General features: G+C 45.1%; 1 protein-coding gene across 2 annotated transcripts in view; it reads right to left on the minus strand.

Moving 5' to 3' along the window:
- Positions 1-699: 699 nt before the first annotated feature.
- Positions 700-14,344, minus strand: part of epha4l (eph receptor A4, like) — a 59,979-nt gene continuing 46,334 nt past the window's right edge. For both annotated transcript variants that reach the window (XM_069689670.1, XM_069689586.1), the window contains exons 12-18: positions 11,277-11,338; positions 10,031-10,240; positions 9,690-9,839; positions 9,083-9,279; positions 6,879-7,037; positions 4,139-5,385; positions 700-2,410 (exon numbers count right to left, since the gene is read on the minus strand). In XM_069689670.1, coding sequence (XP_069545771.1) covers positions 5,271-5,385; positions 6,879-7,037; positions 9,083-9,279; positions 9,690-9,839; positions 10,031-10,240; positions 11,277-11,338 — 893 coding nt within the window. In that variant the 3' untranslated portion in view covers positions 700-2,410; positions 4,139-5,270. The remainder of the gene's footprint in view (positions 2,411-4,138; positions 5,386-6,878; positions 7,038-9,082; positions 9,280-9,689; positions 9,840-10,030; positions 10,241-11,276; positions 11,339-14,344) is intronic.

A 14,344-nucleotide genomic window follows, 5' to 3' on the forward strand; every position in this document is an offset into this window, starting at 1 on the left:
CGCAGGCCCTTCAGCCCTTATCAAAGACTCAGGACAATCAGTGGTTTATCGCTGCTGGAAATGAGAGCAGGAAGCAGATGTTTTTCTGATTAAACACACACACACACACACACACACACACACACACACACACACACACACACACACACACACACACACACACACACACACACACGTGCACGCTGAGCCAAGTGATTTGGTGCTCGCTGCCGCCTCAAGGCCCGAGAGGAGTCGAGGGGCCAAGTCTTAAGGTCCAGAGTCGTGATATCTGCTGAACATGTGCTGCGGAAAGACAAACTGCCAACAGATTGGCCCTTTTTTTTTTTAATCACCGAGTGTGTCTGTGTGTTTAAGTGAAAAATAGAAAGTGAAAAAAAATGGAGTGAGGACACCGCTTGATGTGCTACCTCCTACTGTTATGTAACCGCTCCATTTTATGCAATCATATAATGCATGACAGCCAGGTGATCATCTGTCCTCTGCAGCCATAATAACAAGAGCCAACAGCCTTCGCACAATGCAATGAGGCGAGTGTGTGTGTATTTGAGTGTGTGTGTGTGTGTGTGTGTGTGTGTATTTGAGTGTGTGTGTGTGTGTGTGTGTGTGTGTGTGTGTGTGTGTGTGTGTGTGTGTGTGTGTGTGTGTGTGTGTGTGTGTGTGTGTGTGTGTGTGTGAGAATGAGAGGCACGGAGATCATCATATAGTTTCTACTTTAATAAGAATGCACTTTGGCACCCCTTTATTTTCTTCACTTTAGGCTATTATTTTACAAACTAGATATAAAAGGACATAAATAAATGACATAAGTTACATGTACCTAGAGCTCCTTGACCAAAAAAAAAGGCAAAAATAAAATAAAATAAAATCATGATCATGTCCAAAAAAAAAAAAAAGTACAAAAAAAGATTGCGAGAATGTTAGATCTACATGGCTAGATCGTATGGCAGCGGAAGGCATACAATGACAAACATTAACTCTTGCGTTTTTGTTAATTTTTTTTGTCTTTTTTGTTTTTTCAAATCATCCGACATTTAAGTAAAAGGAAAAAAGTATTGTACAGTACATTCTGGTTTCCTTCTCCTTCCCAACATGTCTTGCATATTTCCAAGCAGGTCCTTTTTCGATAGATAAACCTCCCATAAAAAAACAAAAAACTTAAAAAAAAAAAACTGTATTGCCAAAAAAGGAAAGAGCAGTCGAGCTGTATTAAGGACGGAGGTGTTTTTGTATTATATGAAGCGTCACTTACGAGTTCAAAAACATTCACATAAGTACAGTTTAAAGAGATAAAAGGAACAAAAGGAATATAGTCCATTGGGTTAAACCTGTAGCTGTATGACGTGGTCTGGAAAAAATAAAAAATAACCCTCAGTTTTCCCTTCTTAGACACGTCTTTTTCCTCACTTCTCTGATCCTTTGTTGTGTGCAGGTGCGTCATTTTAAACTGCTCCCACCTCCACGTCGAGACAAGACGGTTCCTCCTTTCGGAGAGTCCAAACTCCGGTCTGCGCTCCACGTGTTCGTATGCACAGACGACTTTTAGTCACACTTAGCGGTGTCCCACGTTTGCAAGCCGCCGTTACTGCCGCAGCAGAAATGAGTCTCGTTCCAGAAAGCCGTTTAATAAATGCCTTTGCTGATTAGTTTGCACGACGTGAGCAATGCACCGTACATTGTTTTTTTTGTTGTTGTTTTTTTAGACGACGCAAAAGAAAAAAAAAAGAAAAGAAAAAAAGAAAAGCCCGGGTTTTTGCTTCTTTTTTTTTTATATCAAAAACTATACAACTCTCCTCTTCCACAGTGGCATGAAAACAGACACAATTACTGATAGTACTTCAAAGACGTTGTCACTCAGAGCTGGACACAGACACACATGCGCACGCACGCACACACACACACACACACACACACACACACACACACACACACACACACACACACACACACACACACACACACGTGCAGACTTATCATTGCATTCACACATTCAAATAAAACCCTTTTTACTTTACATGCAAACAGAACAAAGCAATAAAAAATAAAAATAAAAAACTAAGAAAAAAAAAATAATGAAACTTTCAACAACAACAAAAATACATTATCCGCTGGAGCAGGGCTTCTCGATTATATTACATTCTTCTTATTGTCTCTTTTTATGCTGTTGAATCATTCATAGTAAATTCCAGCACGCTGCCGGACGGCCGCGAGCTCGGGGTGGCGACTCCGTCACGCGTCGCCACGGTGGACGTCCCAGACGCTCGGGGATGGATTTGTCGTCTCGGTGTCGGAGGAGAACCCCAAAAGGAGAGGAGGAGGAAGCAGGAGGAGGAAGACAAAGAGGAAGAGCGGGAAGAATTCTGGTCATGGCGGCGAGCGAGGCCGGGATCCTGTTTATGATGGACGACAGCAGCTGGGGAGAAAAAGGAGGGGAGGGGAGAGGAGGAGAGAGGAGGGGGGAGGAGGGAGGAATCAGTCATGGTGGGTTTTGAATACAAACAGTTTCTGCTTGGCATCCAGTTCAGACCAACAACGCTGCTCTCCAGCTCCGGCGCCACGGAACATTCGACTCATCTGCTAAACAAAATCGAGCGCCAACGCCGGAGCATCCAGAGCCGGAGCATCCAGAGCCGGCCCACGGGGGGAAAATATGGATTTCGGGGGCAAGACTGTACTAACATTTGTGTGACACATGCCGTTCTGTGTAAATAATACAGAAAACGCACCCCTGACTTATTGGCACGCGGCAAAAGCACACCGATAGACATTTAATGAGTGCGTGGATTAGATGAACGCTCAATGTTTACCCGCTGCGATGGCACCAGTGTTTATTTGCCAACTGAAATAAATCCTTTTAAAGTCGTCAACATTCCTCGGGAAGGAATATTGATTAATTACAGCCAGTTAACTGTAAATATTTAGCATACTTTTTGTTTCATGTCCAAAAACTAAAAAAAATATATTCTGTAGTCCGTGTCTTTATTTTGCTTTAAAAAAAACAAAAAAACAGACCTCAGTTTTTAATATTTAGTGTACTCACACTGATGTAAACATAATGGAGAAATGATTAGAAGCCCCTTTAAAGCAGATTAAAATACAAGTCACCCACTTACTAAAAATAATTAGCCAGCTAATCAACAGAAAATTTATCAACTAGAAATCTGTTTTAAATATCACGTTTTCTGGTTTCAGCTTCTCAAATGTGACGACTTTAGGGTTTTATTGGCATATATAAAAGAAAAAGGTATATTTTGGGGTGTTGGTCAAACAGGATGTTTTCACAGTTTTACAGACGAGAACTGAGAAATTGAATGGCAGATCAATCATGAGAATAATCATAAACTGCAGCTCTTTGAAACGGCACCAGAAACTAGACGCTCTAAAACGACCATAACATGTAATCAAGTCCTCTAAAACGCTTGTAACCACATTTTACAGCCCTCAAAGAGATGCATTTTATTACTAGTTCTATCTAGTTTTACAGGACCTAATTAACAGGCAACTAAGTGTGTCAAATAAATCAATAGTGTTGCATAAATGAAACTTGGCGTTGAACTTGCGGAGTAAGCTTTATTATCTCTTAATACTCATCTCTTAATAGACTTAATTTATGTGCATAAATTATGATCTTCAACTGAGAAATATGGGGCCGAAGGTTATCGAGCAAGATAGAATAATACGTCGTATCTGATGTACCAAAATGAACCGAGAGCCTTCATGAAGACCTTCCTGCTCAGAACAAAGTCCCAACCGGGAGAACCTCCTCTCGGTTCCTGGACGGCCGGACGCCGCTCGGCTGACTGCGAGTCGGCCGCTGATTAATACTTCTCATTAACAAGCCAGAATGCATCAGGCCTTCAGACTGATCACAGACCAGTGCCTATTGATCTGCTGTGGCTGCATGAGGTGGCGCAACCTGCTTGTTAATTAACACAGTTTCTGTAGCCGAGGGGCCGGTGGAGGGGGCGGGGGAGGGGGGAGGATGGGGGGGGGGGGTCTGTAGCCAGACATACTTGAATATTAGAAGCACACTGTGATTATAAAAGGTTTAATACCATTTCTGGAGTTGTTTTGTGTAATAGAGTTGTCTCTGTGCCGTGCTTCGGTAACACAACGATAACAAAAGATTATTGATCCTCACCTTGATGCCGGCTTGAGAAATCCTCCTCGTATTTTCTTGGGTTATTTTTTCGGCGACGATGCTGATGATTGTGACTCATTCTGCATCCGCCCCCTTTGTCCGATTAAATCTTGCCAATAAATTCCTTCATCTCGCGTTCCTGTGTTTATAAAGCCAATTCAAACAGGCGTCCATCAACAGTGGTGAGGAAGAGCTGGTTGGTCCTGCAGCAGTGTGCGTGTGCGTGTGTGTGTGTGTGTGTGTGGGGGGGGGGGTAGCTCTGATTCAGCTGAGGAGATGAATGGAAGAATCCAAACAGTGTGTTTATCGAAGGTGTAGGAGGGCATTATTTGGGAAGACAGGGGAGTGGGAAGGCTCCTCGGGAAGATCAAAGACATTCTCAGCAACATCCTGAGGGCAACATAATACAGCGTTGTGGGAGAAAAACAAGGCCAGAGGAGAGCTACTAACACAAAAAGCTCCTTAAAATAAGCCCTCCCCGCACCATCGTCTCCCCGCAGAATCCAACCCTCAACCTCTCAGAGATTCACTGTTTATATCTGACGGTGAGGATCCTCCATTTTGTCTGGGAGATATCAAACAGATCCAGCTGAGAGAGAACAATGGTGGCCGGGGCGGCCCGCGAGTCCCAAAGAAACAATTCATGTACAATAAACAGAGTCAGAAAAATCAACAAAAAAAAAATCTGCTCCGGCGATTATTCCAGAAAGAAAGTTCCAGAAAAAAACACTCTGCCCGAAAGGAGGAAGAAAGGTACGTTTCCCCCTCCCTCGCTTTTCCTTCCCGACCATTAAAGGCACTCCAGATTGGCCTCTCGGAAGCACTTTTCCAGCCGTCCCTCCGTCTATCCATAAATGCTGCAAACAGAAGCGTCCCATTCTTCAAAACAACAGAAAGAGCAAGGTAAAGGTCGGATTTGTGAAAAAAAGTGCCACTTTCACCACTTTTTTTCTTCTTCATCAACGTCTTCTTTTCTTTTAGATCCAATTTAAAGTGCATGGATGAGGTAAACTATCTCTTCATAGTTTATTTGTCTCTTTTTTTTCTATATTTAATCTTTTATGTTATTTATTTCTTTTTTTTTTAAGAAGAAACAAAGTCGTTTTGCTTCCTTTTTCTTTGTTTCAATCTCTCAGACGGGAACCATTCTGCCTTGCATCTGTTGCATTTGGGACAGCATTCCCTGGACACTGGTCAGGATCTTGTTCTGATGTGCTGCCGAGGAGATGCCTATGCGTGCCATGTCCCTGAAAAAGGATGGAGAGAGAGAGAGAGAGAGGACTTTTAGGACCGAGGACAACAATAACAAACACACAGAGTCCTGATCCACATGATGACTTTCACAGCCTTCCAGTGGAAACTTGTTCTGACAGTTTCACTGCTGCACGAGGAATTAAGAGCTGCCAGTACAGACATCCTCATCCTGTAATATCAACAGGAGAAATATGGAGACAACACAGAGAAGTGACAAACAGATGCGCTGGAATAGATATTATTGGGTTAACTTTTAACTGTAATATGTTACAGATTACTTGATTACTTTTCTAAGAAACGTGTCAAACTGGGCGATAAAGCTGAGAAGTCCTAAAAACTAAATGTGTAAACCTCCCAACAGAACTTGCCGCTGATTGCTGTCAAACTTTCATTAAAAGTTTCTTTATTAAATTAAGATTAAAATGTTTAGATTTTAAACCACCAAATAAAATCACAAAGTCTGTAGATCACAACTGACTTCATTGAAGGACAAATGTTCCCAGAAGCTCAAACCAGGTCTACATTCAGGTGGACTCATGCTGAGTGATGATGAACTATCAGCAGGGCCGAGTGCTGCTCACAGGTTTTTACACCGGTTCCTGAATGACTCTTTTAAATATCTCTTCATCTCATCTTCATGTACAACCGCCTTAGAGCATTGCCGTTGATTTGATTGGCAGACGAGAGGCGGGGCAAATTCAAACTAGATAACCAATCACAAACAAGAATCAGAATCTGAGCACATGCTGCAAAATGGAGGAAAAGATGCAAAGGAACAGAATTAATTTGATATTCTACATATGAGCTTTTTTACTGAAAAGAATATATTTGGACGTGACCCTTTTGTAATCTCTAACATTTTGAATTTTTTTTTTTACGTATTTTTCTCAATTAACTGTAACTGATTACATATATATAGAAAATGTAATTCAACTACATGTAACAAGTTACTTTCCAACACTAAGTAGATGTGTCTCCAGTGTTGATGCTAAGCTAACGACGGCTGTAGCTTTAAATTTAGATATGACAGCGCTATCGATCCTGTCATCTAACGCTCACTAAGAAAGTTTAACTTTTTTTTTTTTAAGAAAAGTTTTCTTTCTCTTTAATAAAATATATACATATTTTTTTTAAAGATTTGATTTCATGACAACTTCTAAACAAGTCGTACTCATAAATCTAAAAGATAAAAATGTCCATATACATATAAGAACATACATTTACTTTTCAGCAGGATACTGCTGGTTTTATTAAGTTAAATAAGTAAACCATTGAGCGTTAAATTAGCCATTCTCTTAAAACTAAGTCATCTAGTTTTTTCCGTCTCGTACTAACACTTGACACTTGTTTTACTTTAGTGTCAAGTGACACAACAGTAAAATCAAAATAAAAACTCGTTGCACTGCTACTTCTGTCCTCTTCATCTCTCCACCCTCTTCATCGCTCCACCCTCTTCATCGCTCCACCCTCCTCTCCTGCTACTCACTCCTGCGTCATGTGGACCACCGCCTCCGGAGTCGTGTAGCCGGCAGCGGTGAAGTTGTCGCTGTATCTCTCCATGCCGATGGCCTGCAGCCAGTCCTCCACGGTGCCCAAGGCCGAGGCCGGCTCGGGGCTGCCGGGCTCCAGCAGGGTGGTCTTGGGCCTGTCGGGTGGTTGCAGGAGAGAGAAGTTCAGCTTTCGGTCTGCAGCGCTTCAGAACTGAAACCACGACGATGAAAGTTACGTTCTGTTTAAGAGCTTTTTTTTCGCTTGTAATGCGATGATCTGCGCTTTGGAAGGATTCGTGAGAAATGCAGCGACGGCGGCGTTACGGGAATTCATTTCCTTTCCCGAGTCTGCGGCTGCACCGTGGGCTCATAAAGGCGTAACAGTTACACCTTTAGCGATGACACGGAGCTGCCCGCAGGCTGTAAAAACGCACCACGCCACATTTCTCTCCGGCGTTTTCCCCCTTGATTGAATCAGCACATCTGTCTGGTTCACCCCTGTTTTGTGTGTCCCCGTTTCTTAGGGTCCTACCAGAAACTCAGCCAAGTCCAACACAGTTCCTCCTCGGTGTGACCGATACAGTTAGTTAATCCTTATTGTACAGAAAACACACAACCCGAGCCCCTCTTCACATTCAGATAGTTATGTAACTATTTCTTTTTCCCCTTTCTGTTGCTGCAGCGCCGTCGGCCATGAAACCTTCACACGGGGCCGGTGAGTCGGCGGCGGTCTGGTCCCGGTCTGGTCCCGGTCTGGTCCCGGTCTCGCCCCGGTCCAGTCCCGCTCCGCTGACTCTCCCACACTCTCTTTATCGCTCTCTCCTATTTTTTTTCCTTTTTTTTTTTGTAAAAAAACGATGTCGGGTTGAACTGTGAGAGCAGGATGTCTGACTCTTTAATAAGTCATCTGTACTCAGTAGGTGGAAGAGATTATGCACAGGGATCCCTTTTTACACGCGCGCGCACACACACACACACACACACACACACACACACACACACACACACACACACACACACACACACACACCGACTTTCTGCTTCCCTCTTGTAACTGTAAAAGCTGCATTTATAGGATTCAGCTCTAATTACTCCACAAGGACTCCCCTCTCGCGCTCTTGCTGTGTCCCATTAGGTGCGTTTGTGTGAACGTGCGACCCGCTCGCGTGAGCTCACACACTCGTTAAAGTCAAACAGACTCCCGCTGGCCTGCGTCGAGTCTGTAAACACACGTAGGTCATTCTGAACACATTCAGCCGCCGCGGAGTAATGGTGTCGGAGATGTAGGGTCATGTTTGTTTTTAACTCGGCGTTACGTCGTAACTCTGCCGGCTACATTCCTGAGCGCGCAGCACCATTACAGCTAGTTTGCACAGAAATTCGTTACGCAGGCGATTTTGGGCTGAAAAGAGCCACAAGTTGCTGCTGGATGGCGCTGAACGGGGAAAGGACATGCCGGAGAGAGCGGGAGAGAGAGCGCGCGTGTTGGTGTGACAGATCAAATACGACGCGCATAAAGCATTTTGCATCTTTGCAGGTCGTCTGCGTGAACTATCAACAACAAATACCAACAACAACAGTTACCAATTTGCTTTTTAACGTGGACTCTTCGGTGTGGTATGTAAACACGTCGGGCTGAAATCACACTGACACAAAGATGAACTCGGATAAGAGTCATTTCACATCATAAACCCAGCAGAAAAGAAAAAAGGAAAATCTAATTTCTGATAATTCTTCAGAATAGATAGATAAGCAAAAAAGGGTGCTTTTTTGCTTATCTATCTTTCCTGCTAATCTTGTAGCAATATCTACCTCCAACCTCTTATCTCCCGGAGCCAAAGTGATCTTTTCCTTTAATTTCTCTTATCTTCAGAGGCATGAGACATAAAATGATGATTATTATATCATTATTATGAGATTGGAGGTTTTGAAGTGAGTATTATCTTTTTTCCCGTTCTGTAATAATCTTAAAGAATAAGATTTGCTAGTCAGATGCCCACATATGCTCAGATGGACTGAAGTGATTATTGTTACGAGATTAAAATATCCCCTGAAAACTCCATCGACTCTTGATGTTTTTAATCCTACACTGAAGACTGAAAATAAATAACATGTCCTCCACTTTTTGACCTCTGCATTTGAACTACAGCCCCCACCCTCACATCTATTGAGTGCCCGTCTGTGGTTCTGGTCCGCTCACCTGACGGTGGTCTCCCCGCCGGTCCTCTTCAGGGTGTTGGGGTTGCGGATCAGCTTGTCCAGCATGTTGACGATCTGTCCAAACTTTGGCCGGTCGGCCCGTTCTCTCTGCCAGCAGTCCAGCATGAGTTGGTGGAGCGCCACGGGGCAGTCCATGGGCGGGGGCAGCCGGTAGCCCTCGTCGATGGCCTTGATCACCTTGATAAAAGATCAGAGCTGCTGTAAGTCACTTCGTCTCTGAGTTCCAGTTGAACTGGAATAAAAACTGGAGGCAGTTTGATTACAACGTCGCTGTTTCCCCTCATTTCATACGCGTACGTTTTTAATGACCTCACTTTAAGCACCTACGCAAGACATTTGTTCCTGCCCGAATTAAACTGTTGATCATTATTAGTAGAACTACAGACATGAATTCAGCGTGGAATGAGGAAAGCGATTACAATGCTGCCGTTTCACCACCTCTGCAGGACTCAATTCTATAATCCAGTTAAAATGATGAAGTATTTCCTAAAACTGTTTGACGGCACGCAGCTCTGATACCACACGCTAATTCAAGCGGTTGGATTATTCATGACGGTCTGCTTATAATGACATTTCCTCAGACTTACATCCTGGTTGCTCATGTCCCAGTACGGCCGCTCGCCGTATGACATCACCTCCCACATGACGATGCCGTAGCTCCACACGTCGCTGGCCGAGGTGAACTTCCTGTAAGCGATGGCCTCCGGGGCCGTCCAGCGGATGGGGATCTTCCCTCCCTGTAATTGAAAGTTGGGCTGATTAATGGAAGCTGACAAGTGAGGTGACAGCCAGACAGACCACTGACTCAGTCGGACACAACACACACACACACACACACACACACACACACACACACACACACACACACACACACACACACACACACACACACACACACACACACACACACACACACACACACACTCACCCTGGTGGTGTACGCAGCCTCGGGGTCGTCCTCCAGCACTCGGGACATGCCGAAGTCGGACACCTTGCACACCAGGTTGCTGTTGACCAGGATGTTGCGAGCCGCCAGGTCGCGGTGGACGTAGCTCATGTCCGACAGGTACTTCATGCCCGACGCGATGCCGCGCAGGATGCCGACCAGCTGGATGACTGTGAAGCGACCGTCGTTCTTCTGCAGATGAAGAAACAGGAAAAGGTTTAAATAGTTTTTCCTGCAATCGGACTGTCGGCTTAAACATTTTAGAAAGTGTTAGATAATCTTTTTTCAGTTCAAACTACGTTTCACAGATATATACGGACACGTGTTAATGAATACCTACGCACAATAATATAACACATTTATACGTACACTAAAGTTTGAGACAGAAATATAAAATCCTCTTTCATAAACAGTTCAATACTTGATAACACAGAATGACATGTTTGAGTACATACATGAACAATGTGTGCTCATAAGCATGTATGTGTTCATAGATATACATTAAATTATATTTTATTAATTAAAAATAACTTTTTTGAATTTCTAAAAAAAAAAAAATCCATACAAATATAGACTACATGGATTGTAGTGTCTATGTAGTTGTATGAGGAAACTTTGAAGCCCATTTCACTTATTGAATGTTAATTAGCATTAATTAAAGTTCGTTAACCTGTAAAAAGCCTTCACAGCCACGGTTATAGTTATTTTTAAATGTGCTAAACACTCATGACTGCAGATCATCACATATAAGATTAACACCATGTGGCAGCATGTTATGAAGCATTCATTGCAACTACATTATAGACCCACCGTTACCATAAATGGAGACTACAAAAACATGCTGACAACGAGCGTCGTGCAACAAGTTGTTTGTTCCGGAAAACACAAAGACAGCACACCTGCATGTTCCTTTTTAAACTTCTCTTACATATGTAACACTTTGTACTGCATATTAGCTGTTTAAAGGTGCCGAGCGTCACTAAAACCTGAAGTGTAGTGAACCTGAGAAACACCGAGGTGAAACCTGCAGCTGCCTCCTTGTCAGAAAAAACAGTGAGTTGATGGAGGAGAGGATAAAGATTAGGGCCGATGTTTGGGAGGCGACGCTTGTAATTTGGGCCGGATGACATTACAGGAGATAAGATGGGATTCGGTGCACAAACATGCATAAATACACACACACACACACACACACACACACACACACGTGCAGGAACGCATGACTGACCCTCAGGAATGCATCCAGCGATCCGTTCTCCATGTACTCGGTGATAATCATCACTGGTTTACCTGAGAGAGAGAGAGAGAGAGAGAGAGAGAGAGAGAGAGAGAGAGAGAGAGAGAGAGAGAGTGAAAGGCAGATGATTATGGAGGTAAACGATGCACATCACAGCTCGACACAGCAGGGGGGAGGGTCCTCAAGGGAATCTGTGTGTGTGTGTGTGAGGCCATCCATCTCTGTCCCGTAGTGATTTAATTAGCTCGGTGTTACGGTTGCCCTGACGTCCCTCTTCTCTTCCCTGCACATGCAAAGGCATCTCCACAGAAACAAAACACCAGCGCACACACACACACACACACACACACACACACACACACACACACACACACACACACACACACACACACACACACACACACACACACACACATACCATCTTGTGTTTATGCAAATATGAAGTGAAGTTGGACGCATTATCCAAAGTCCCATCGCAGTCACCCACCCAGCGTCCCTCTGACTCGCTATTTATGTCACTCACTGTCCCTTTGCCCTCTTTCTCCTCTGCCAACTTTCGACGCATCTGTCATTCTCCTGCCAGCTCCCCTCTGTTGCTTCTCTTCCCCCCTCTCTCCCTCGCTCATATCCCCCCTCCTCCCGATCCCTGCCACTCCTCCCTGGCCTCTCTCACCCCGTCCCTCTGCCTTCCCCTCTCCCGTCTCTCTTGGGGGAGCGTCTGTGTCTTTATCTGAGGCGGGACAGGCGGTGGGGAGGGTGGACATTCCCTGGTGGGTCTCTGTCTGTCTTTGTCTCTGAGGATGAGGGGGGGATAGCAGGCGTGAGGAGAGACGGAGGAGAAAAAAAGAAGGAAAGGAAAGGAAAGGAAAGGAAAGGAAAGGAAAGGAAAGGAAAGGAAAGGAAAGGAAAGGAAAGGAAAGGAAAGGAAAGGAAAGGAAAGGCGGCGGGCTTGTTTTTGTCCCAAAACGGCAGCAAGCTGGTGCCTAACCAGCCATGGCAGCAACACATGCCGAAAAAGTGCTGCCGCAAATTCCTCCTAGGACGCCGTTGTTCTTTGTGTTCCGTTTGGAGTGGCACAGTTAAGGTGGACTTAAAAGCTTACTGCTTCGAAACAGAAGTGCTGACTTAAACCTGCTGCCTGGAGGGGAGCTGGTGTGAAATCTCTCGTGTGCTCCAGCAGAGCTCCTGAAGCGCCGCAGAGCCAGCTGAGGTCTGGAAGGTGAAGTTCCTCCACTCCGCAGCGGGCCGCTCGCCGTGCCAAGAGGCCGTCAGTCACCGCCTTACCCGCCGCGTGATTGGCACGCCATTAATTACAGGGCGCTGCGGCAATGCCCCGAAAAGAGGAAGTGGAGCTAAAGTTGGGGGAGAGCGGAGGCCCTCTTTGTCAGCCATCTTTGTTCCCTTTGTTGTGCCCCTCGGCCCCGGGGCAGCCGGTGATTGACAGCTCTGCAATCAAGTCTGAGGAGCGTCTGACCTGCGACCTTAAACTCTCGCCTTCCCAGCCCCGCCCTCTTCCTTCCAGCCCATTTGCATGCTAATTCCTTGTTTACTGAATACGCCCTGCCGCCTTTGGCAATGAACTCCGGGCAAGGAGCCCCACCAGTGGGCCGATTATCACCTGCCAACAAAACAGGGGCGATGGGGGGCGGGAGGGGAATGCAACAGGGGAACAATATTGAGGGAACGTTGGGTGAATGTTCTCCGGAGGCCCCGGCGTTTTCAGAGAACAAAGATCCGCCCTTTAAAAGCAGATTTTTTTTGAATTAGCACGCTCTTACTTTATGTAAATCAGCCGTTAAACATATCACGTCTTGATTTGGAGCTCTAATGGAGGCTAGGTTTTAATTACACACTCACATGATAGAAACATTAAGTCTATACAGGCTTCAGGATGGTGGACTCCAGCCAGCAGCCTCCAGTGGGGGATTTTTGAACATTTATGTATTTTAGGGCCTATTTGGAGTCCCTCCATAATTAATAAGCCTTAATTGGCTCTGTTGGACATGCCAGCAAACTGAGGCCAGATTGAGAATTCCTTCTAACTTGATTGTAATGGAGAGTGGAGTGCAATTCAAATAATGGATTTTTAATAGATTCCACTGACACACTCAAGTGTGAAGGACTAATTTGCCCAAACCTTGTGTCAAGCTCTCAGAAGTAAGAGTGGAAGGAGGTGGAGTGGGAGTTATGGGATGCCCTTCTTGCTTTGGCTCACCATCCTTTCATGTCGGCTCCTGTCACCGCCGCGTAGCTCGTCTGCTCCTCCCTTCATCTCCCTCCCTCGGTCTCGCTCCGTCTCTTTCTTTCCCAGCCTCCGGTTCAGTAGTTCTACCACCCTCTGCTTTCCCTCTCTGTTGTTCTGTCTCTCCTCTAATCCATCAGCTCCTAACCGCCTCCCTGTCTCTTCTTCTCCGCGTCTCTATTTGCAGCTTGTCTCTGATTTCTCTTCCTTCCTCCTTGTCCATCTGGGCGCCTTTTCGCTGTCTCTCTCGCTCCGTCTCCGCCAGGACTGCGAGGTCATCCCTCCCGCCGTGAGAGGTGTGATAGGTGATAAGCAATTCTGCATGTGCTGCTGTTCACTTTCCGCTCCTCGACCGGACAGAGCGTGTGCGTGTGCGTGAGCGTGTGTGTGTGTGTGTGTGTGTGTGTGTGTGTGTGTGTGTGTGTGTGTGTGTGTGTGTGTGTGTGTGTGTGTGTGTGTGTGTGTGTGTGTGTGTGTGTGAGAGAGAGACAGTGTTATCTGGTGCAGATAGAGCCTGGCTGTTGTGCCACGACACCTGAGGGCACTTCATCCGTCTAACCAGAGCCATCACCTGTGGTAGCCCTCACACACATAAGATCAAAGGTGTGCGGATGTCGGCATGTGCTGACAAGACATTCGCACGTGCATACACACACCCGTCGCTGCAGGATTTCAAAGTTGTTGTTTTTTTTTTGGTTTTTTTTGTGTTTGCTGTGATAAAAAAAAAATTATTTTGTGAAGATTTTCTCCAAAACTGATATAATTTAGGAAGTTTTTTTTTGTGTAAAATTGCGAGTCGAGAAAGAAAAATAAACTT

This window comes from Brachyistius frenatus, unplaced genomic scaffold (genome assembly GCF_029030835.1).
Source record: "Brachyistius frenatus isolate BFR_SWC_R1_liver_20210118 unplaced genomic scaffold, ASM2903083v1 Contig_1, whole genome shotgun sequence".
In the NCBI taxonomy this organism is placed as follows: Eukaryota; Metazoa; Chordata; class Actinopteri; family Embiotocidae; genus Brachyistius; species Brachyistius frenatus.